This window comes from Leptodactylus fuscus, chromosome 10 (assembly GCF_031893055.1).
Source record: "Leptodactylus fuscus isolate aLepFus1 chromosome 10, aLepFus1.hap2, whole genome shotgun sequence".
NCBI classification, from domain to species: Eukaryota; Metazoa; Chordata; class Amphibia; order Anura; family Leptodactylidae; genus Leptodactylus; species Leptodactylus fuscus.
In genome coordinates, this window is record NC_134274.1 from 86101628 (window position 1) to 86123550 (window position 21923).

General features: G+C 51.2%; 1 protein-coding gene across 1 annotated transcript; it reads right to left on the reverse strand.

Annotated features, from left to right (window-relative positions):
• Positions 1–4988: 4988 nt before the first annotated feature.
• Positions 4989–21629, reverse strand: LOC142219236 (uncharacterized). Its single transcript, XM_075288183.1, has 11 exons — positions 21560–21629; positions 20715–20867; positions 19358–19507; positions 18302–18365; positions 15170–16383; positions 14454–14662; positions 10249–10266; positions 9273–9384; positions 7648–7791; positions 7431–7554; positions 4989–6040 (listed from the first exon to the last, which is right to left on the reverse strand). The coding sequence occupies exons 1-11, from the start codon at positions 21590–21592 to the stop codon at positions 4989–4991; spliced, it is 3273 nt and encodes a 1090-aa protein (XP_075144284.1). The 5' UTR covers positions 21593–21629.
• Positions 21630–21923: the final 294 nt, after the last annotated feature.

The following is a 21923-nucleotide window of genomic DNA, read 5'->3' on the forward strand; positions in this document are numbered from 1 at the left end:
AGGGGCCACTATGGGGGATAATACTGTGGGCAGGGGCCACTATGGGACATAATACTGTGTGCAGGGGCCACTATGGGACATAATACTGTGTGCAGGGGCCACTATGGGACATAATACTGTGTGCAAGGGCCACTAAGGGGCATAATACTGTGTGCAGGGGCAACTATGGGGGATAATACTGTGTGCAGGGGCCACTATGGGGGATAATACTGTGTGCAGGGGCCACTATGGGACATAATACTGTGTGCTGGGACCACTATGGGACATAATACTGTGTGCAGGGGCCACTATGGGGCATAATACTGTATGCAGGGGTCACTATGGGACATAATACTGTGTGCAGGGGCCACTATGGGGGATAATACTGTGTGCAGGGGCCACTATGGGGGATAATACTGTGTGCAGGGGCCACTATGGGACATAATACTGTGCGCAGGGGCCACTATGGGACATAATACTGTGTGCAGGGGTCACTATGGGACATAATACTGTGTGCAGGGGCCACTATGGGGGATAATACTGTGTGCAGGGGCCACTATGGGGATAATACTGTGTGCAGGGGCCACTATGGGGGATAATAGAACGCGTAGAAATGCATAGGAGGGGTCGGTCGAGGTCTTTGGTGTCGGTCGGGGTCCATGTCAAAAGTTCGCCCCGGGGCCCCGCCATTCCTAGTTACGCCACTGAGTTAACCCTATCATGTCCCTCACATTAACCCCCTGTGTGTCTCACATAAGAGTTACTGATATATGAGACATATGGAGGTAATGATTATTACATTAAACAGTATTAGGGCACTTTATTATTACCTCCATATATGTCAAATATCAGTAACCCTAATATGGGGCACACAGGGGTTAATGTGAGGGACATGATGGGGTTAATTGCTAGCAATGTGAGATACATGGAGTTACTAACACTAAATTATTAACCCCAAATGCCTGATATTAATAGGAATAGTAACCCCCCCCCCCCTCCAGCATTTACCTGGTGGATTTTACTTTCACTTTGCAGTACGGAGCTTCCTCTCCTCCTCCTCTTCTTTGCAGGGTCCGGGCAGCACTCTTATGCTGCACAGCGATTAGCTCCGCCTCTAGGGCTGCACAGCGATTAGCTCCGCCTCCTGGGCTCCTCACTAGCAGGAGAAGAGGGACGCTGCCTCCTCTTAATATGTGCAGGTCTCGAAGTACTAATAGCAAGTACTAATAGTTGAGGCTCGGGGCCTACCGGGCGATTCCCCGATAATCCGGTGGGCCAGTCCGACCCTGAGTACAATCCATCCCCGGGGCCCCCTATACTGCTACATACAAATATTACTTCTTCGTAGTAGCCGCTTGCTGACTGTTTCTGGTCTGGGGTCCGATGCCTGGCTCTTGCCTTGACTTAAGGCCCCATTACGTCTGTGAGCAAGATGTCGCAAGACAATTGGTGATGGCGCCCTGGGATGAGGGATACTGTCTGGTGACCTACATGACATCTCAGCTAACCAATGTGTCTGCAGTATATAAATATATTCATACCTAGCCTGGTGAGATCCCGTACGATGGGTATCTGTATGAAGTATACGGAGTGTTCTGTATCATGCCAGGGCGAGATGGGGCCCCACCTGGCTCAGGGCCCACTAGGGGAATACATCTATTGACTGAGCCTGCTATCAGTGTCACTGTGAGCTCAGGGATAACGTGTCACATGTTTCCATATATAAGGTAGACGTGTGTATGTATTATGTTATAGGCTACACATGCAGTACTATATGATGCTATGTGGCTGTATCATGTATGACTCTGATGAGAACAGTTAAAATAAAACAGACGCCATGTTGTAGACTGGACGGTCTGGATGAGTTTATTTTGTTACCGATTTTGTAGTAAAGAGCGGACCACCAGTGCCGTAAATGGGAATGGGACTGAGATCCGATCAGGCCATGTGACATCACATGGCTTGTGCCACTACAAACAGCTAATCTGGAGGTGTCGGACCTCCATGGATCCACCACTGGCACCCCCTTTCCCCAGCGGTGGAAAAAAACAAAAAATGATGCACGTACTGGAACCAATACACAGCACTCAACTATATTTGGAAGGTGTTACAAAATTTCGATGCCAGGTAGGTTTATGGTTAGGGGGATATCGTCACTCCTTGGGAAGAGACCACCATTTAGGTGTGTGGAGACTTATTAAGTCTTTAGCACTCCACTGTGCAAAGGACCATGGGAAGAATATGCAAATCTGTCTTCCATGATGTAATTAGGAAGTCAGGTGCCTCAGTATTGCAAACCAATAGAGGGCGCTCACTGGAATGTGCAAGCCTGTCTTCCCTGATGTAATTAGGAAGACAGAACCTCAGTGATATGGCCCAATAGAGGCTGCTCCCTTTAGCATCATGCCCAACCTTCCAAGAAGCCTTTGTTTTCCTATGATGCTGGGATTATTACCAGGTATAGTCTCTCAACCGAGGACGGCTGTTTCGATGTTATTGCATCTCGTCAGCCTGGTGTAGAGAAGACTAACCTGGTAGAGGTGAGAGGCTTAGACAGAGTTAGGGGGATATCGTCACTCTTTGAGGAGAGTGCTAAAGGCTTAATAAGTCTCCACACACCTAAATGGTGGTCTCTCCCCAAAGGAGTGACGATCTCCCCCTAAACCTGTCTAAGCCTCTCACCTCTACCAGGTTAGTCTTCTCTATACTGGGTTGACGAGATGCAATAACATCGAAACGGCCATCCTCGGTTGAGCATCATTGCAAAACAAAGGCCTCTTGGAAGGTCGGGCATGATGTTAAAGGGAGCAACCTTTATTGGGTTATTTCACTGGAATTCTGTCTTCCTAATTACATCAGGGAAGACAGGCTTGCACATTCCAGTGAGCGCCCTCTATTGGTATGCAACACTGAGGCACCTGACTTCCTAATTGCATCATGGAAGACAGATTTGCATATTCTTCCCATGGTCCCTTGCACAGTGGAGTGCTGAAGGCTTAATAAGTCTCCACACACCTATATGGTGGTCTCTCCCCAAGGAGTGACGATATCCCCCTAAACCTGTCTAAGCCTCTCACCTCTACCAGGTTAGTCTTCTCTACACCGGGCTGACGAGATGCAATAACATCGAAACGGCCGTCCTCAGTTGAGAGACTATACCTGGTAATAATCCCAGCCTCATTGCAAAACAAAGGCCTCTTGGAAGGTCGAGCATGATGCGAAAGGGAGCAGCCATTATTGGGCCATATCACTGAGATTCTGTCTTCCTATTTACATCAGGGAAGACAGGCTTGCATTTTCCAGTGAGCGCCCTCTATTGGTTTGCAACACTGAGGCAGCAGCTGACTTCCTAATTACATCAGGGAAGACAGATTTGCATATTCTTCCCAAGGTAGGTTTAAGGTAAGTGCACTTTCCATCTGCCATTCATAAGACCCAAGAGGTTATCTGATGGCAAGGCCGATTCCTACAACAGATCATGTGATTTCGGATGATCGGGTAATACAATGGCAGACTACCGGATGTCACAAGGAAGTTTACTGTGAACGACATGTTACAAAAGACGTTACACAAAAGCATTGACCTTCTCTAGTGTCATTCATGTCATCATATAAATAGTAGGGAGTAAAAGTGTCCTCCAATGTCCTGGCGCCAGGTGACTATACTGCATCGATTCACTGCCTGATACCTCTGGTGGCGACTGGGCTGCCCCATGAACCAAAGGATTGGCCATCTTTGCCTCCAACAAAAAAAAGTCAGGGCACCTACAAAGTTGTCTTGTGGCTTAGGCGACATTAATCTATTGTCTAGACCAGCTCAACATTGGAGGACGCTTAAAGGGATTCTACCATTAAACTACCTTTTTTTCTAATGACCACGTCGGAATAGCCTTAAGAAAGGCTATTCGTCTCCTACCTTTAGACATGGTCTCCGTTGTGCCGTTCCGTAGAAATACCAATTTTAACCGGTATGCAAATGAGCTCTCCGCAGCAATGAGGGCGGGCCCCAGCGCTGAAACACCGATGAGCGCGTCCCCATTGCTGCCCAGAGCTCTTTCCTGCGCCGCCTCCTTCTTCTGCAGCAACTCCGCCTCTTCTGGCTTCTCTTGCTCTTGTAGTTCTATACACAAGCATAGAGAGGCCACCCCAAAATGGCCGCCGGCTCCTGTATTGAACTGCAAGAGCGGCTACACAAAAATGGACGCCAGCCGGCAGCCATTTTTGGGTAGCCGCTCTTGCAGTTCAATACAGAAGCCGGCGGCCATTTTTGGGTAGCCGCTCTTGCAGTTCAATACAGGAGCCAGCCGGCGGCCATTTTTGGGAAGCCGCTCTTGCAGTTCAATACAGGAGCCAGCCGGTGGCCATTTTGGGGTAGCCGCTCTTGCAGTTCAATACAGGAGCCAGCCGGCAGCCATTTTTGGGTAGCCGCTCTTGCAGTTCAATACAGGAGCCGGTGGCCATTTTGGGGTGGCCTCTCTATGCTTGTGTATAGAACTACAAGAGCAAGAGAAGCCAGAAGAGGCGGAGTTGCTGCAGAAGGAGGCGGCGCAGGAAAGAGCTCTGGGCAGCAATGGGGATGCGCTCATCGGCCTTTCAGCGCTGGGGCCCGCCCTCATTGCTGCGGAGAGCTCATTTGCATACCGGTTAAAACCGGTATTTCTACGGAACGGCGCGGCGGAGACCACGTCTAAAGGTAGGAGACGAATAGCCTTTCTTAAGGCTATTCCGACGTGTTTATTAGAAAAAAAAGTAGTTTAATAGTAGAATCCCTTTAAAAAGAAAAAAAAATCCCAAAAACAGTCAAATAAATAACCTCTCCCCGGGAATAGGGACAAGTGCTCCGAGCCATCCCCGCTCACTCCCCATTCCAGCACTGTCCTGAATATATGCGATAGAATACACTTATTCTACCGTCACTATGTAAACGCTGCCCCCTAGGACAAAAAAAAAAAATGACAACTGCAATACTGTCTATGGTCCGATTTTGCCTCCGTTTTGTGGCTCTGTCCCTCAATGCGACTTCCAATGCTTCCTCAGTTGACTCTTTAGTCCAAAGCATTTCCCGCAATCGGGGCACGGAAACTTTTTCTCCCTCATATGCGTCTTTTCGTGGTTTACGCAATGCGAGCTGCGGGCGAAGCTTTTGCCGCAGTGCTTGCAGGAATACGGCCTCTCCCCGGTGTGGGATCGCTGGTGTTTGACCAGATGCGACCTCTCAATGAAGCGGCGGTCACAGTACGCGCAGGAGAACGGCCTCTCCCCGGTGTGAGTCCTCTGATGAACCAGAAGATGGGACTTGAACTTGAAGCTTTTGCCGCATTCCCCGCACGGGAAGGGCTTCTCTCCGGTGTGGAACCTCTTATGCGTCACCAGGTTTTCCTTGTTGGTGAAGCGCTTTCCGCATTCGGTGCACAGGAAGGGTTTCTCGCCGGTGTGAATGCGCTTGTGTCGGGACAGGTGCGAGCTCTTGACAAAGGACTTTCCACACTCGGTGCAGGTGAAGGGCTTCTCCCCCGTGTGAATTCTCTGGTGTTTCTGAAGGTTCGCCTCACAGGAGAAGCCTTTGTCACATTCCGAACACTGGAATGGCTTCTCGCCGCTGTGCACGCGCTGATGCGTTTCCAGGTTAACGAGGCGGGGAAATCGCTTCCCGCAGTCGAGGCAGGAGTACGGCTTGGATTCAACATGGCTCCTTTGGTGCTGAAGAAGAAGCAGCTTGTGAGGGAAGAAGCTAGCGCAGATGTTACACCTGAACACCCGGGTGTGGGTCTTTTGGTGGGAGATGTAGGCCGCCTTGTTCTGGCACATTTTGCCGCATTCTCTACATTTTACCACAAAGAAGCGGTCATAGATTTCATCGTCGTCGCTGTTAGCCATGATATGGTTGCCACTGGCGTCGGATGTATACTCTTCCGGCACGCGCCACTCTTCATCCCGTCCGTTTATCTTACAACAGGAGGACGAGGCCTTGACTTTTCTCCTCACGTATTTTCGCTTCTTTCGCGGTGTCACCTTTGACGTCTCGGGTTTCTTAGGGGCTGTGTCCTTGAGTTCTGCTCGACCTGAAAATAGGATCATTTTATTTTAGGGTAATGGTATTCAATGATATATTACTCCATTGTTCAGAAGCCTATCCTCCTGATCACTCAATTAAAGGGATCCTATCATACAAACCCTTTTCTAAGTACCACGTTGGAATAGCCTTAAGAAAGGCTATTCTTCTCCTACCTTTTGTTGTCTTCTCCGCGCCGCCGTTCTGTAGGAATCCCAGTTTTCGTCGGCATGCAAATGAGTTCTCTCACAGTACTGGAGGCGGGCCTCAGTGCTCAAACAGCACTGGGGGCGTCCCCAATGCTGCGAGAGAACTCTCTCCAGCGCCGCCTCCATCTTCATCCTCTCTTTCCGGCGGTGGCTTGTAACTTCTAGGCCTCGGGCAGAGCAGACTACACATTCCCACAAGCCATGAGAAAATGGCCGCTTGCACAGTATTGTAAGCGGCCATTTTCTCGTGGCCTGTGGGCATGCCCAATCTGCTCTGCCCAAGGCCCGAGGCCTAGAAGTTACAAGCCACCGCCGGAAGAAGAGGATGAAAAGGACGCTGCTGACAAAGATGGAGGCGGCGTTGGAGAGAGTTCTCTCGCAGCATTGGGGGGGGGGCGGGCGGGCCCCAGCGCTCAAACAACACTAGGGGCGTCCCCAATTCTGCGAGAGAACTCTCTCCAGCGCCGCCTCCATCTTCATCAGCAGCGTCCTCTTCTGCCGGCGGTGGCTTGTAACGTCTAGGCCTCGGGCAGAGCAGACTGCGCATGCCCACAAGCCATGAGAAAATGGCCGCTTGCACAGTATTGTAAGCAGCCATTTTCTTGTGGCCTGTGGGCATGCCCAGTCTGCTCTGCTCAAGGCCTGAGGCCTAGAAGTTACAAACCACCGCCGGAAGAAGAGGATGAAAAGGACGCTGCTGACGAAGATGGAGGTGGCGCTGGAGAGAGTTCTTTCGCAGCATTGGGGACGCCCCCATTGCTGTGAGAGAACTCATATGCATAATGACAAGAACCGGGATTCCTATGTGACGGCGGTGCAGAGAAGACAACGAAAGGTAGGAGAAGAATACTGTTTCTTAAGGCTATTCCGACATGTTACTCACAAAAAAAAGGGGTTGTATGATAGGATCCCTTTAAGGCATGTTACTTAGGAAGAACCACCCGCTATGGAAGAAGTGAAGACATTTTAATGGATTTTATCTCAAAGAGGTTTTCAGACTGGTAGGATATGTGATGAGTGTCCGAGTGGTGGAGGTCCAACCTCTGTGACTAAGAGAAGTGCGTACAACACTGCTCGCTTACACAATGACTTGTTTCCAAGATGGCTGCCGCCACTTAGCAGGTGATGGATTAACCTAAGTGTCCACAACCCAACCAGTGTACAAAGACTGTAGTAGAATATCCCACTTACGCTGCAGTCGGAGAGACCTTGGCGACGCCATTGCTGGGCTATTATACAACTCTTCATGCTCTTTATAATACTGCCACTCTTCTGTAGTAAGATACACCGCTATATCTCCACTCTTCAGAGGGACCTGGAATATAACAGAACCGCAGTCACCTTTCTGGATCAACCACGGAGCGATACCACGGAATAATGGGAGTCGATGTGCCCAAGGAGCGCTCACCTCTCCAGTCAGCAGCTGAATGATCTTGTAAGTTACTTCTAAGATTTTCTTGTCGTTGTCTCTCTCATACGAAGAAGGTCGAGGATCCATGATGTCGGCCATGTTGCTCAAGATGTCGCTAGATTTCTTGACCACGGTATATTCCTACTTATTAAAACAGGCACACGTGTATCAGTGAGGAAAAGAGCAGGTCAGTTTGCATCTTTTTTTTGCCTTGCTATAAGGGGATTCCGGATGTTCAGCACCAGACACATGGATGAAATCGCAACAAATTATATGCAGCCAAAAATGACCCCCAGCGGAGCCGTAAAAATCAGCACCAAAGTGTCATTGTAGCTGGATATACCCATGTGCATGCATCAAAATACATGACGCCCTCGGCACTAAGGTGCCGCCATATAGAGGAGTCAGTCCTTGCAAGTGACTAGCACTGGGTTTACGAAATACCGGTTTTTCCCGGTATGCTAATGAGTGTCCGGCAGCAATGAGGGCGGGCCCCAGCGCTCATACGTGGCAATCCAGCCACGCCTTCTTCCTGATCTGCCTCCTCCCCTTCCTCTTCTTTCGTCATCATGGGTGACGCATGCGCAGTTGGCTCTGGCAGCGACACCCTGTTAGAGCCAACTGCGCAAGCCGGCCAGTGGCCATATTTGCAAGACCGCAATTGCGCGCATGCGCAGTACGCTCCGTGAAGTATTTGCTGAACAGAGTGTACTGCGCATGCTCAGTAAGGTCCGTACAGTCCTCCGATGCCTGGTTGAGTTCACTAGTGTGTCGGAAGGCTGTACGGACCTTACTGAGCATGCGCTGTACACTCTGTTCGGCAAATACTTCGCAGAGCATACTGCGCATGCGCACAATTGCGGCCTCGCAAATATGGCCGCAGATGCCTGGATGAGTTCACTCGCGCATCGGAGGGCTGTTCGGACCTTACTGAGCATGCGCAGTACACTCTGTTCGGCTAATACTTTGCGGAGCGTACTGCGCATGCGCGCAATTGCGGCCTCGCAAATATGGCCGCAGATGCCTGGATGAGTTCACTCGCGCATCGGAGGGCTGTTCGGACCTTACGGAGCATGCGCAGTACATTCTATTTGGCAAATACTTTGCGGCGCGTACTGCGCATGCGCGCAATTGTGACCTCGCAAATATGGCCGCCAGCCAGCATGCGCAGTTGGCTCTAACAGGGTCTCGCTGCCAGAGCCGACTGCGATGATGACGAAAGAAGAGGACACAAAAGGGGAGGAGGCAGATCAGGAATTGCCCAGTTCCGGCAGAAGTGGGGACGCCTCCATCGATGTCCGCCCTCATTGCTGCCGGACACTCATTAGCATACTGGAAAAAAATCGGTATTTCAGATGAGCGGCGCGGCAGAGACCACATCAAAAGGTAGGAGACGAATAACCTTTCTTAAGGCTATTCCGACGTGGTCATTAGAAAAAAACCTGCTTTAATGGTAGAATCCCTTTAAATATAATCCACCTCTGTGGCCTCTGCAGCTGACCACATTCTAGTCATCGGGGTCACTTGGGCTCCATTTGTGTCCTCTCCATGTGGACTCCCCGAACACAGATGTGAACCAGTCCTAAGACACCAGGACCAGAGCTATAAGCAATTGTACTCACCTCTCCGGTCAGGAGTCCGATTATCTCCATTGTAAGGCTCAGGATGCGCCCGGACATTTGGTCCAGAGCCTTGTCCTCCATTGCACACGGCTTCTGCTCCAGGCTGCAGGTACTAAAACACACAGAAAACAGGTCATGTCCAAATAATGTCAAGAACCGGCTTTGTATCTATTTATTACAAGCTGACACCATGTTTAGGTTCCAATGTGACACCCGAAAGGGTTGTCAGAGGGTCAAAAAAATGCAAGAACCTCCCGAACATGGTGAAAAATAACAAAGCAGCCATCACTCAGCTGTCAGATCTGGTGGCCCCCATTGGTCTTTGTTTACTTTTCTGCAGCAGAGCCATGCCATACACCAGGAATAACATATTGGTAACCACCATGTCAATATGCAAATGAGCTATTTGGTGCAACAAGGGCGTTGTCATTGCCATAAAGATCTAATTTACATATTAACGAAACAGTCATGCATTGGCAACGTGGGCAGCAATTGAAGAGGGAAACACGGACATGCAGGTGACCCCGACCCATCAGTATGGGTGCATTTGATAGACCCCCCTTTAAGTGACGCTCCGCCATCGCCAGGATGTGACGCACCACGTGCACCTGTATTACATGACAAGGTGACATACATACGATGGCGGTGACAGCTCTTCAGTAAAACGCCAAAGAAATTGCACCATGTTCACATCAGCAATGTGCGGCCACCATCAGCGGCTGCGTACGGAGCGATAAATGACCCTTGTCACCAAATCACAACACCATAACTTTATTTGTCCTAAATACACACACAAACAGCAATGAGAATAGGATGGAGCATCCATGGATTACACGTGAGGACATGATGGAGCAGCAGCAGGACACACATGAGGAGGACACACATGAGGAGGACACACATGAGCAGGACACACATGAGCAGGACACTCACCTCAGTGCAGTCACATTACAGGGGATGTGCAGGAGCCATCACTGACCTGCAGCCTTTGTTTAGTCAATCTGGCCCCGGGGTCCAGGGGAGGAGGGATCAGAGCAGTGCGCGTGCGCGGGAGCAGCGGCGGCCGCCGGGGGCGCGCGCCCAACACTGAACCGCTCGTCATGTATCAGCGCGTGACACCGGGGACGGGACGGGACGGGACCGGCGGAGGGAACGGGAGAAGGGAGAGACCGGGGGGGAAACACGGAGGGGGAGGGGAGAGACGGAGGGGCAAAGGGGGGGGAGACGGAGGGGCAAAGGGGGGGGAGGCGGAGGGGCAAAGGGGGGGAGGCGGAGAGGCAGTGACAGCCTGCACCCCCTTATATAATACCTGACGGGGGTCTCATAGTGACGGCCTGCACCCCCTTATATAATACCTGACGGGGGTCTCATAGTGACAGCCTGCACCCCCTTATATAATACCTGACGGGGGTCTCATAGTGACAGCCTGCACCCCCTTATATAATACCTAACGGGGGTCTCATAGTGACAGCCTGCACCCCCTTATATAATACCTGACGGGGGTCTCATAGTGACGGCCTGCACCCCCTTATATAATACCTGACGGGGGTCTCATAGTGACGGCCTGCACCCCCTTATATAATACCTGACGGGGGTCTCATAGTGACAGCCTGCACCCCCTTATATAATACCTGACGGGGGTCTCATAGTGACGGCCTGCACCCCCTTATATAATACCTAACGGGGGTCTCATAGTGACAGCCTGCACCCCCTTATATAATACCTGACGGGGGTCTCATAGTGACAGCCTGCACCCCCTTATATAATACCTGACGGGGGTCTCATAGTGACGGCCTGCACCCCCTTATATAATACCTGACGGGGGTCTCATAGTGACAGCCTGCACCCCCTTATATAATACCTGACGGGGGTCTCATAGTGACAGCCTGCACCCCCTTATATAATACCTGACGGGGGTCTCATAGTGACAGCCTGCACCCCCTTATATAATACCTGACGGGGGTCTCATAGTGACGGCCTGCACCCCCTTATATAATACCAGACGGGGGTCTCATAGTGACGGCCTGCACCCCCTTATATAATACCTGACGGGGGTCTCATAGTGACGGCCTGCACCCCCTTATATAATACCTGACGGGGGTCTCATAGTGACGGCCTGCACCCCCTTATATAATACCTGACGGGGGTCTCATAGTGACAGCCTGCACCCCCTTATATAATACCTGACGGGGGTCTCATAGTGACGGCCTGCACCCCCTTATGTAATACCTGACGGGGGTCTCATAGTGACGGCCTGCACCCCCTTATGTAATACCTGACGGGGTCTCATAGTGACGGCCTGCACCCCCTTATATAATACCTGACGGGGGTCTCATAGTGACGGCCTGCACCCCCTTATATAATACCAGACGGGGGTCTCATAGTGACGGCCTGCACCCCCTTATATAATACCTGACGGGGGTCTCATAGTGACGGCCTGCACCCCCTTATATAATACCTGACGGGGGTCTCATAGTGACGGCCTGCACCCCCTTATATAATACCTGACGGGGGTCTCATAGTGACGGCCTGCACCCCCTTATATAATACCTGACGGGGGTCTCATAGTGACGGCCTGCACCCCCTTATATAATACCTGACGGGGGTCTCATAGTGACAGCCTGCACCCCCTTATATAATACCTGACGGGGGTCTCATAGTGACGGCCTGCACCCCCTTATATAATACCTGACGGGGGTCTCATAGTGACAGCCTGCACCCCCTTATATAATACCTGACGGGGGTCTCATAGTGACGGCCTGCACCCCCTTATATAATACCTGACGGGGGTCTCATAGTGACGGCCTGCACCCCCTTATATAATACCTGACGGGGGTCTCATAGTGACGGCCTGCACCCCCTTATATAATACCAGACGGGGGTCTCATAGTGACAGCCTGCACCCCCTTATATAATACCTGACGGGGGTCTCATAGTGACAGCCTGCACCCCCTTATGTAATACCTGACGGGGTCTCATAGTGACAGCCTGCACCCCCTTATATAATACCTGACGGGGGTCTCATAGTGACGGCCTGCACCCCCTTATATAATACCTGACGGGGGTCTCATAGTGACGGCCTGCACCCCCTTATATAATACCTGACGGGGGTCTCATAGTGACGGCCTGCACCCCCTTATATAATACCTGACGGGGGTCTCATAGTGACGGCCTGCACCCCCTTATGTAACTACTTCCGGTAATATCCAAGAAGTCACACAAAGTAAATAACATTCAATGTGTTATGGAAAAAGTTTTATTCAAAAATTTTTCAGAAATATAAGTCATAAAGTTTCTGTTTTTGTTTTTTTTTTAACGAGGGGGGGGGGAGGGGTGTATGACACATAGGAGAGATTGGCAAAAATGACCAGAACTCCGGCTGTAGAATTTTTCTCATTGGGCCTCAGCCACTTGTAACGCTCCGGGCTCTGCCACATAGTGGGGGCTGTAAGGAAACCGCCAGTCTCGTGCTCTCTCCCAGATCCCTAGGTCCTTCCCACGGGGGCAGTTCGTCCCCCCCTCACAGTCTGCAGCTTCTCATCTGGAGGTATCGGCAGCGGAGACTTGCCCTGGAGGTCGGCGGCTCTTCTCTGATGCATCGGTGCCAGGCATTGTGGGAGTCGTGGCGTCAGGGAAGGGTTTATTTGGGGACAGTGCTGCTGCCAATGGGTTGGAAGTGGAAAGGGGAGACTACCTACCATTGTACCCGTGATTCTGTCCTGTGGAGGTCGTTTGTGCTGCACGGTGGGGTTTGGTAGGTCTGGGGAGGTATTTTCCGCTGGCTGGTGGTATTTGGCACCGCTGAGGTCTCAGGCAATGTGGTGTTTGGTGTTACGTGAGGTGCACGGTGGCTTATATTTGGCACTGCTTGATAGTATTTTTGACGCGCTGGTGAGGCCCCGACGTCACACTTGATTGGTATGGCCCAAGTCTTAAAAGTTTGAGAAGAACCGAACTCTATCCTACACAATCGGTTCATGGACCTGGTTCGGCTCCTTCATGGCTGACATTGGCGTGAGCTCGAACTTCTCTATTCATTCATTTCATCTTATTTATCACCAAGTCTTCCATAAATTTCACCACCAGACAAATCTTCAGACCACAAAAACCGAATCATTACAAGTGGCTCGTCTTCTGGGTGGGGGGCAGCCATTTATTATATTTATTAACCACTAGCTATAGCCCGCCACTTCGTCCGCTGTCCCCTCAGCCTTGCGCGATCCACCTGCAGCGCGGCCCGTGGCCCCCCATGGCCCTTTCCTTGCATCCAGCGCAGTCGCCTCCGACAGCGTCGTGGGCCAGGATCCCACGGCCCCGCTGCTGCACCTCTGGCCCTCCCCTTACCCCCCACCCACGTCCCCCTTTCCCCGTTTAGAGTTACAGTCACCTCCTACATCTACCTCTTCCCCCCAGCACCACCCACCCGTGACCTTGGTCCCCCCCCCCCTTGCCTTCTGCCCTCTGGTGTGAAACCCGACCCCCTCTCTAACCCCCACCACCTCCCCCAAACCAGCAACCCCCCCAAACCAGCAACCCCCCCCACCAATCACCCATGCCTCACCACCCCTCTCCCCCTTAAGCAAGCCGGCGATCCTTGTTCCCGCAGCACAGCTGACTAAGACGGCATTTCCTCTGCCTGCACTGCTATGTTCGTGTTCCGCGCCTGCACCCGGAGCAAGCTGACCTGTCCTGATGTCCTCTGCTGGTGCGTGGGCGCCGCTCTTTCCCTGCTATATTCCTTCTCCGCGTCGGCACCTGGACCAAGCTCCGGAGCCGGCGTCATGTTCCTATGGCAGCCGGGAGCCGTGCGCAGGGTCCCCGGGCTGTCGGTCTTTCGCTCCTAGTGCAGCCTATGGCACGTAGCCTGCAGTAGAAGCGCCGGTTTTATGCTATGCTATACCAGCGCTTCTATTGCAGGTTATGTAGCCTAGGCTGCAGTAGGAGCAAAAGACCGACAGGACGGGGACCCTGCGCAAGGCTCCCGGCTGGCATAGGAACATGACGCCGGCCCCGGAGCTTGGTCCGGGTGCCGATGCGGAGAAGGAACATAGCGGAGAAGGAGCAGCGCAGCACCCACGCACCGGCAGAGGACATCAGGACAGGTCAGCTGTGACTGAGGCGGCGTTAGGGTTAATGGAGACGATCGTTGCGGACACCGGCCACCCCCCACCCCGTTGGACTCACCTTGTGTGCGGTGTGTAGTCCGCAACATCTGCCGGTCCTGTGTAGCCGGCCAACATGCCGGCAGTGTGTAGGCGGCCTGGGATGGCAGCAGCAGCTGGAGCATGTGGGCTGCCGCCATGTTGACTACGATCTTCCCGGTTAATCGGCCCGCCCACACTTTGCCGGCAACGTATGGTGCTGCAGCGCTGGCTCCCTAGCCCACCCACACCCTGCCATGCACCAATAGGAGGTGCGTGGAAAGACCTGTGCTGGCAGAATGCCAGCACCTACAGCAGAGCCGGAGAGAACTTTGGAGGGTCGCAGTGGCGATTTGGGGTGAGTAACCCACATTTAAAGTAGCCTATTACCCCTTCCTGGGAAATATGTCGATGTGTGTGAAATTTCAACAAAATCCATTCAGCCGTTTGGCTGTGATTGAGGAACAAACATCCAAACACACAAACTTTCACATTTATAATATTAATAGGATTTATAAGGCCTCCAGTACAGAGTCGAAGGAACTTCACCTTGGTTGAGATGCAGAAACAGCGTGACCCCAGAAGTCGTTTTATGTCACAAATAAACCTACGTAACGCGATGAAACCTCCTGGAGAGAGAGCGAGCGCCTATGGAAAGCGCTGATCGGACACATTGGCCGGAACGGGATCATTTTTGACTCAGATCTGTATATGGCGGCTTCACTCATTTGTACGGCTGAGGAGAGAAGCTCATCAGTATTTATTTTGTCTGATGGCGTCAGGTCTCAGAAGATCTTTATCCAGCGTGTGGATCTTCTGATGTTTGATAAGAGTGGCATTGCTACTGAAGATCTTCGCACAGCCTGTGCAGGAGAACGGTCTTTCCCCCGTGTGCGTCCTCTGATGGATGATCAGATTCGTCGTCCGTGTGAAGCTTTTCCCGCAGTACGGACACGAGAACGGTTTTTCACCCGTGTGAATCCTTTGATGTCTCACTAGCAGAGAATTGCGGTTGAACACCTTTCCGCAGTCGGAGCAGGAGAAGGGCTTCTCTCCGGTGTGTATTCTCCGATGCACAACCAGAGCAGATTTCTGGGTGAAACACTTGCCACAATCGGGGCACACGGCCTTGCTCACGTCCGAGTGACTGCTCTGGTGTCTGACAAGGAAAACATTCGAGCAAAACTGTTTCCCGCATGTGGGACACGTCAGACCTTTGTCCTTGTGAGCCCCCTGATGCTTGACAAGATCGGACTTCTGAATGAATCTCTTCCCACATTCGGGACAAGAAAACGGCTTCTTTCCAGAATGGCGCAGCTGGTGCCGCGCATAGTGAGAGCGCTGATTGAAACGCTTCCCACAGACGGAACAGGCAAACGGCTTCTCTCCGGTGTGGATCATCTGGTGCCTCAAGAGAGCAGATCTGAGGGTGAAACATTTGCCGCACTCGGAACACAAGAACATCTTCTCCCCGCTGTGGATCTTCTGATGTCTCAGCAGGTGGGATCTGCAAGAGAAGTGTTTTCCGCACGCGGTGCAGGCCATCGCCTTCTCCTTGTGCTCCGACTGATGCTCAAGAAGTTCAGAGTCGCTAGAAAACGTTTCAGAGCACAAGGTGGGACAAGACGTTCCTTCACGGCTTTTAGAGCCGGCCTCGACTTTATTGCTTGAAGATTGTTTTTTCGTGACGTTACCCTCGCTACCACAGACCAGCAGACACGTAGCAGTATATTCAGTCTGCGTGGATTTACTTGTCGCCGCTTTTGCCGTCTCATTCGAGTATTTTTCGTTCACCTCAGTGGGAAAGGATTTGGTCGGAGCGCATTTGGTTGAAACATCTCGATCTGTCCTGTTGTTTTTCCCGCACGGTGTGATCTCTACGGTTCGTTCTTCAACATCTCCTGACATGTTTGTTGGGGGGGAAGTTTCGGTAACGGGCAGGTCTTCTGGGTTACTCGTGTTGGCTGTGTAATCTGTAGAAAATAAGAGGAATTATATAACTTTGTATTATTGATGGCGGGAGATTGCACGTCGAATCACAAAGCAACAAAAACTGCAGGGTTGGAACTAAGTTGTACCCTCGGCCTATGGAGACTATAGATAGGTGAGATTAGTTAGGTAGTTTCAGCACCGATATCTCCCCACTGGCAGAAGGGCGTTCCTCATAGCTCAGTGTCATGGCAGGGCGGTAAGGATCTCCTCCTCACTGCGGTGACAACATGGAGCTACGAGGAACGCCCTTCTGACAGAGAGGAGATATCGGTGCTGAAACTAATGGCACCGATATCTCCAGCACAGCGCACATACCGCGATACTGTGCTGAATTCAGGGCGGTATATAAAACCACACTTTCATGAAGACATGAAAGGTCTTCTTTAATATACACTCACCGGCCACTTTATTAGGTACACCTGTCCAACTGCTCGTTAACACTTAATTTCTAATCAGCCAATCACATGGCGGCAACGCAGTGCATTTAGGCATGTAGACATGGTCAAGACAATCTCCTGCAGTTCAAACCGAGCATCAGTATGGGGGGGAAGAAAGGTGATGTGAGTGCCTTTGAACGTGGCATGGTTGTTGGTGCCAGAAGGGCTGGTCTGAGTATTTCAGAAACTGCTGATCTCCTGGGATTTTCACGCACAACCATCTCTAGGGTTTACAGAGAATGGTCCGAAAAAGAAAAAACATCCAGTGAGCGGCAGTTCTGTGGGCGGAAATGCGTTGTTGATGCCAGAGGTCAGAGGAGAATGGCCAGACTGGTTCCAGCTGATAGAAAGGCAACAGTGACTCAAATAGCCACCCGTTACAACCAAGGTAGCCAGAAGAGCATCTCTGAACGCCGCACAGTACGTCCAACTTTGAGGCTACAGATGGGCTACAGCAGCAGAAGACCACACCGGGTGCCACTCCTTTCAGCTAAGAACAGGAAACTGAGGCTACAATTTGCACAAGCTCATCGAAATTGGACAATTGAAGATTGGAAAAACGTTGCCTGGTCTGATGAGTCTCGATTTCTGCTGCGACATTCGGATGGTAGGGTCAGAATTTGGCGTCAACAACATGAAAGCATGGATCCATCCTGCCTTGTATCGGTAACGGTTCAGGCTGGTGGTGGTGGTATCATGGTGTGGGGAATATTTTCTTGGCACTCTTTGGGCCCCTTGGTACCAATTGAGCATCGTTGCAACGCCAAAGCCTACCTGAGTATTGTTGCTGACCATGTCCATCCCTTTATGACCACAATGTACCCAACATCTGATGGCTACTTTCAGCAGGATAATGCAATGCCATGTCATAAAGCTGGAATCATCTCAGACTGGTTTCTTGAACATGACAATGAGTTCACTGTACTCCAATGGCCTCCACAGTCACCAGATCTCAATCCAATAGAGGAGCATCTTTGGGATGTGGTGGAACGGGAGATTCGCATCATGGATGTGCAGCCGACAAATCTGCGACTGCAACTGTGTGATGCCATCAGGTCAATATGGAGCAAAATCTCTGAGGAATGCTTCCAGCACCTTGTTGTATCTATGCCACGAAGAATGGAGGCAGTTCTGATGGCAAAAGGGGGTCCAACCCGTTACTAGCATGGTGTACCTAATAAAGTGGCCGGTGAGTGTATACTATTGGTACGTTTTGGGGCCTCAGAGGTCACATGCTGTTGTGACACAAAGAAACAAGGGTGATGACACTTACGTCTGTATGTCATAACGTTACGCACCACCGAGGACTTTCTCTAACGTTCCTGTAAATGCTATATTAATCAGGATATCGGATATCCCCAAGGCTCTTACACATGGTCTGTATCTGCTGTACGTAGTCACAGTCTATATACTATATATACTATGTAGTGTATGACGTGAGTATTGTGACTTGTAGTCTTACCTGATGACCCTTCACAACGGGGCGAGTCACAGCCTTGTGGGCATCTTATTGGATATGTCCAAACCTACATGAAGGTCAGATACAAAATATATAAGGAAATATTCGGATGTCATTACATGGGTTATCTAGCCAACAAACATATGTTTGAAAAAAATCACTCAGAATGATAAAAAAAAAAATCTATGGCTTACTGGTCGCTGTGCCCATTCCAAGACTTTGTGGTTTCCCTGCTGGTCTCTGTGTCCAGCCTTGAGCAATGAAGTCCCAACATGTCACCAATGCAGCCAATCACTGGCTCTAGAGGTAACCGGTGAGGTCACATGGACATGGGGATGTCACCACTGGAGTGGTGGGGAACATGGGAAGCATCACAATGGGGGGGGGGGGGATCAACAAGGTGACAAATTAAAGGGACTTCATTAGCGGGCAGTGTCAGGCAGCAAATAAGAACATAGTAAAAGCAAAGCTCTAGATCTACCCTGGGCCCCGCTATAAAACTAACGCCACAGCAGAGCGAATATTCAGTCTGGAGGGACGAGGAGGAAGCGTGTCTTCTGTCCCATAGGATAATATATGACATGTTATCCATCACTGGACTACAGCACCCGCACAGCACTCACCTCTCCGCACAGCACTCACCTCTCAGCACTCACCTCTCCGCACAGCACTCACCTCTCAGCACTCACCTCTCCGCACAGCACTCACCTCTCAGCACTCACCTCTCCACACAGCACTCACCTCTCCGCTCAGCACTCACCTCTCCGCTCAGCACTCACCTCTCCGCACAGCACTCACCTCTCCGCTCAGCACTCACCTCTCCGCTCAGCACTCACCTCTCCGCTCAGCACTCACCTCTCCGCACAGCACTCACCTCTCCGCACAGCACTCACCTCTCAGCACTCACCTCTCCGCACAGCACTCACTTCTCCGCTCAGCACTCACCTCTCCGCACAGCACTCACCTCTCCGCACAGCACTCACCTCTTCGCTCAGCACTCACCTCTCCGCTCAGCACTCACCTCTTCGCTCAGCACTCACCTCTCCACTCAGCACTCACCTCTCCGCTCAGCACATCTATGACATTGCTGAGGAGTTCCAGGATCTTCTCCTCATTCTGATGGGCCAGTGATGGAGATTCGGTGATGGGGCTGAGGGTGCAGGCCGATCCTTCTGTCACCCGGGGGCCGCCGCTCCGTGGAGCATAATCCTGAGTAATGGATATAATAACCAGACAATATCAGAGGAATATACCAGACACATAGAAGACATGTCAGGAGAGGAATGGGGCCAGTGTGAGTGGGCGAGAGGTCATAGATGGGGGTCAGGGGGGTGTTATGTATCCTGAGGGAGACGTCGGCCATCTTACAGTGTCCATGGAAAGGCAATGGTGTCCTTAAGGAGAGAACGTATAATATCCCATAATCCTCTAGTGTAATTATCAGGCTCCAGCTATATACATATATACCTATTGTACCTCGGCCAGGCTTTAGTAATACAGATAAATGACAATACACAAGTAGGGTTGAGCCGATCTTGACTTTTCAGGATCGATTCTGAAATCCGATTTCCGATCATTTTTCATTCGGACCCGATCTCGATCCCAATTCCGATCCCAATGCAAGTCAATGGAATTTTTTTACTCATCGGAGATCGGATTTTAAAAACAATCCTATTTACTATACAGCATGGAGTATAACAAGTGAACGCTTTAATTATTAGAATCCGCGCTGTGTAGGGATTTTTTTTAATCCTCTGGCTACTTAGTCCCACCTGGTGTCCACTTACCTGCAGAGATGGCTGCCCGGTGTTCTCGTTCTTCTTCACCTCGCTGCCCCCGCGTCCCAGGTTAGGAGAGTGTGGGTGGGTACTGGGAGGGGAGACGTCACATCTCCCCGCCCTGTACCCACCCACACTCTCCTAAGCCACAAGCCCCGCCTTCTTCCTAGCTCTTTAACACTAACCTGAGAGGCGGGGGCAGCGAGGCGAAGAAGAATGAGAACACCGGGCACCGGACCAGCTATCTCTGCAGGTAAGTAGCTACTAGAGATGTTAGCTATTCTCCCATTAGAATGAATGGATGCAGCCGGCGCGCAGGGGGTTAAGGCTGTGTGCCGGCTGCTTCCATTCATTCCTATGGACCTGCAGCGGAGCCTTCACACTGAGTATACACTCCGCTCAGAATGAGTGTGAAGGCTAACATTGTTAGCTTTTCCCACAATGCTTGGCCAGTAGCAAAGCATTATGGGAAATAATCACCGATCTCAAACCCACCTAAAAAGATCGTGTTCGGAATTCTGATGGCGGTCGTGAAATTTTCTCAATCGCCAATCGAAATCCGATCTTTTCGAACAGGATCGCTCAACCCTATACACAAGGAATGGCTGCCACTGACAGATAAGAGAGCGCACACTCACCTCTCCCGTCAGCAGGTGGATGATCCTCAGGGTGAGGTGTAACATCCGTCTAGTCATGGCGGCGCTGGTCTTCTCCTTTCTCCTGTCTCCTGAGTACAAAGTCTGGTCCATGGTCCCGTCTTCACATCGTACGGCCACTTCATGTTCCGGTGACTACACAATGACAAGTATATATATTGTATCTAGGTGTGATATATACATAGAGACCCTTTAATGTCCTCTGACATTGTGTATGTACATGGTGTCGCAGAGCTGACAGCGCAGTCACCGGATTCACCGCAGCGGTATATAACATGTCAGACAGGCCATAACTCACATGTATCTGCTGCTCAGAGGTGTATTATACAGTGCACAGAGCCGGATACACATGGCTGAGCTGCAGGGGTGCCGGTGCTCAGTTCTGACTGACATCTATGGGAGTGAAGCCTGGCCCCCATACAGTATACAGAGCTCCATGCACTATATAGCACGGGCAGCCGATCTGTTTGGGTGATCACTTTCCCAATGATCATATATTTATGGCCTATCCTAAGACTAAAACAGAAATAAATCATGGACTCCCCTCCGCTAACAAGATCAGAAACAACACAAGATCCAGAGCAATTCACTACTTACCAAGTACAGCGCCCCACACTGTATGGTGGCAGTCCGGGGTACTGCACCTTGGCCAGGTCACATGATCAATGCAGGTGACGTCACTGGACTAAGACTGATCCCCTGCCTATAGGTCACCTGTGACGTCCCAGGCTGTACAGCTCAGCCAATACACAAACCACAGCAGACTTCCCATTCTGGGGTCTCTGCGCCCCTACAGTCAGTTAGGCCCCCGCGCTGCGACCACTCACCTCGCCCCCAGCCCCCTCTCCGACCCCCGTCATTCTGACACCAAAACTCCGGCAGTAGACAGAAGTACTCCTCTGGGCATGCGCAGATTAAGCCCTAAGCCGGCAGCCGTGTCTGCGCATGCGCGAGAACGTAATCACGCAGCCTAGTGTTATGGTGAGACATACAATGAGTATAGCGCCGCCATGTTTGTTCAGGGCAGCCGCCAGTCCGGTCCTGAAGCAGAGCGGGTGTGTCGGGGTGTAGTGATCGGTGCCCCTCATATGTGTCATGTCTGTCAGCTCAGGCCTGTGTTAGCTACATAATACCGGGTTATTGTCTCTTCTACTTCCATTTAGGGGCCCCCTCCTTCTTAAACCTACTCCT

What these genes read in the sequence shown, in the direction of transcription:
- LOC142219236 (XM_075288183.1), bottom strand. Translation starts at nt 21,592, where the DNA reads ATGACGGGGGTCGGAGAGGGGGCTGGGGGCGAG. An exon ending in TCCACCTGCTGACGGGAGAG is followed by an intron (nt 19,508 to 20,714) that starts GTGAGTGTGCGC and finishes TCCATTACTCAG; the next exon opens with GATTATGCTCCACGGAGCGG. An exon ending in TAGATGTGCTGAGCGGAGAG is followed by an intron (nt 18,366 to 19,357) that starts GTGAGTGCTGAG and finishes ACCTTCATGTAG; the next exon opens with GTTTGGACATATCCAATAAG.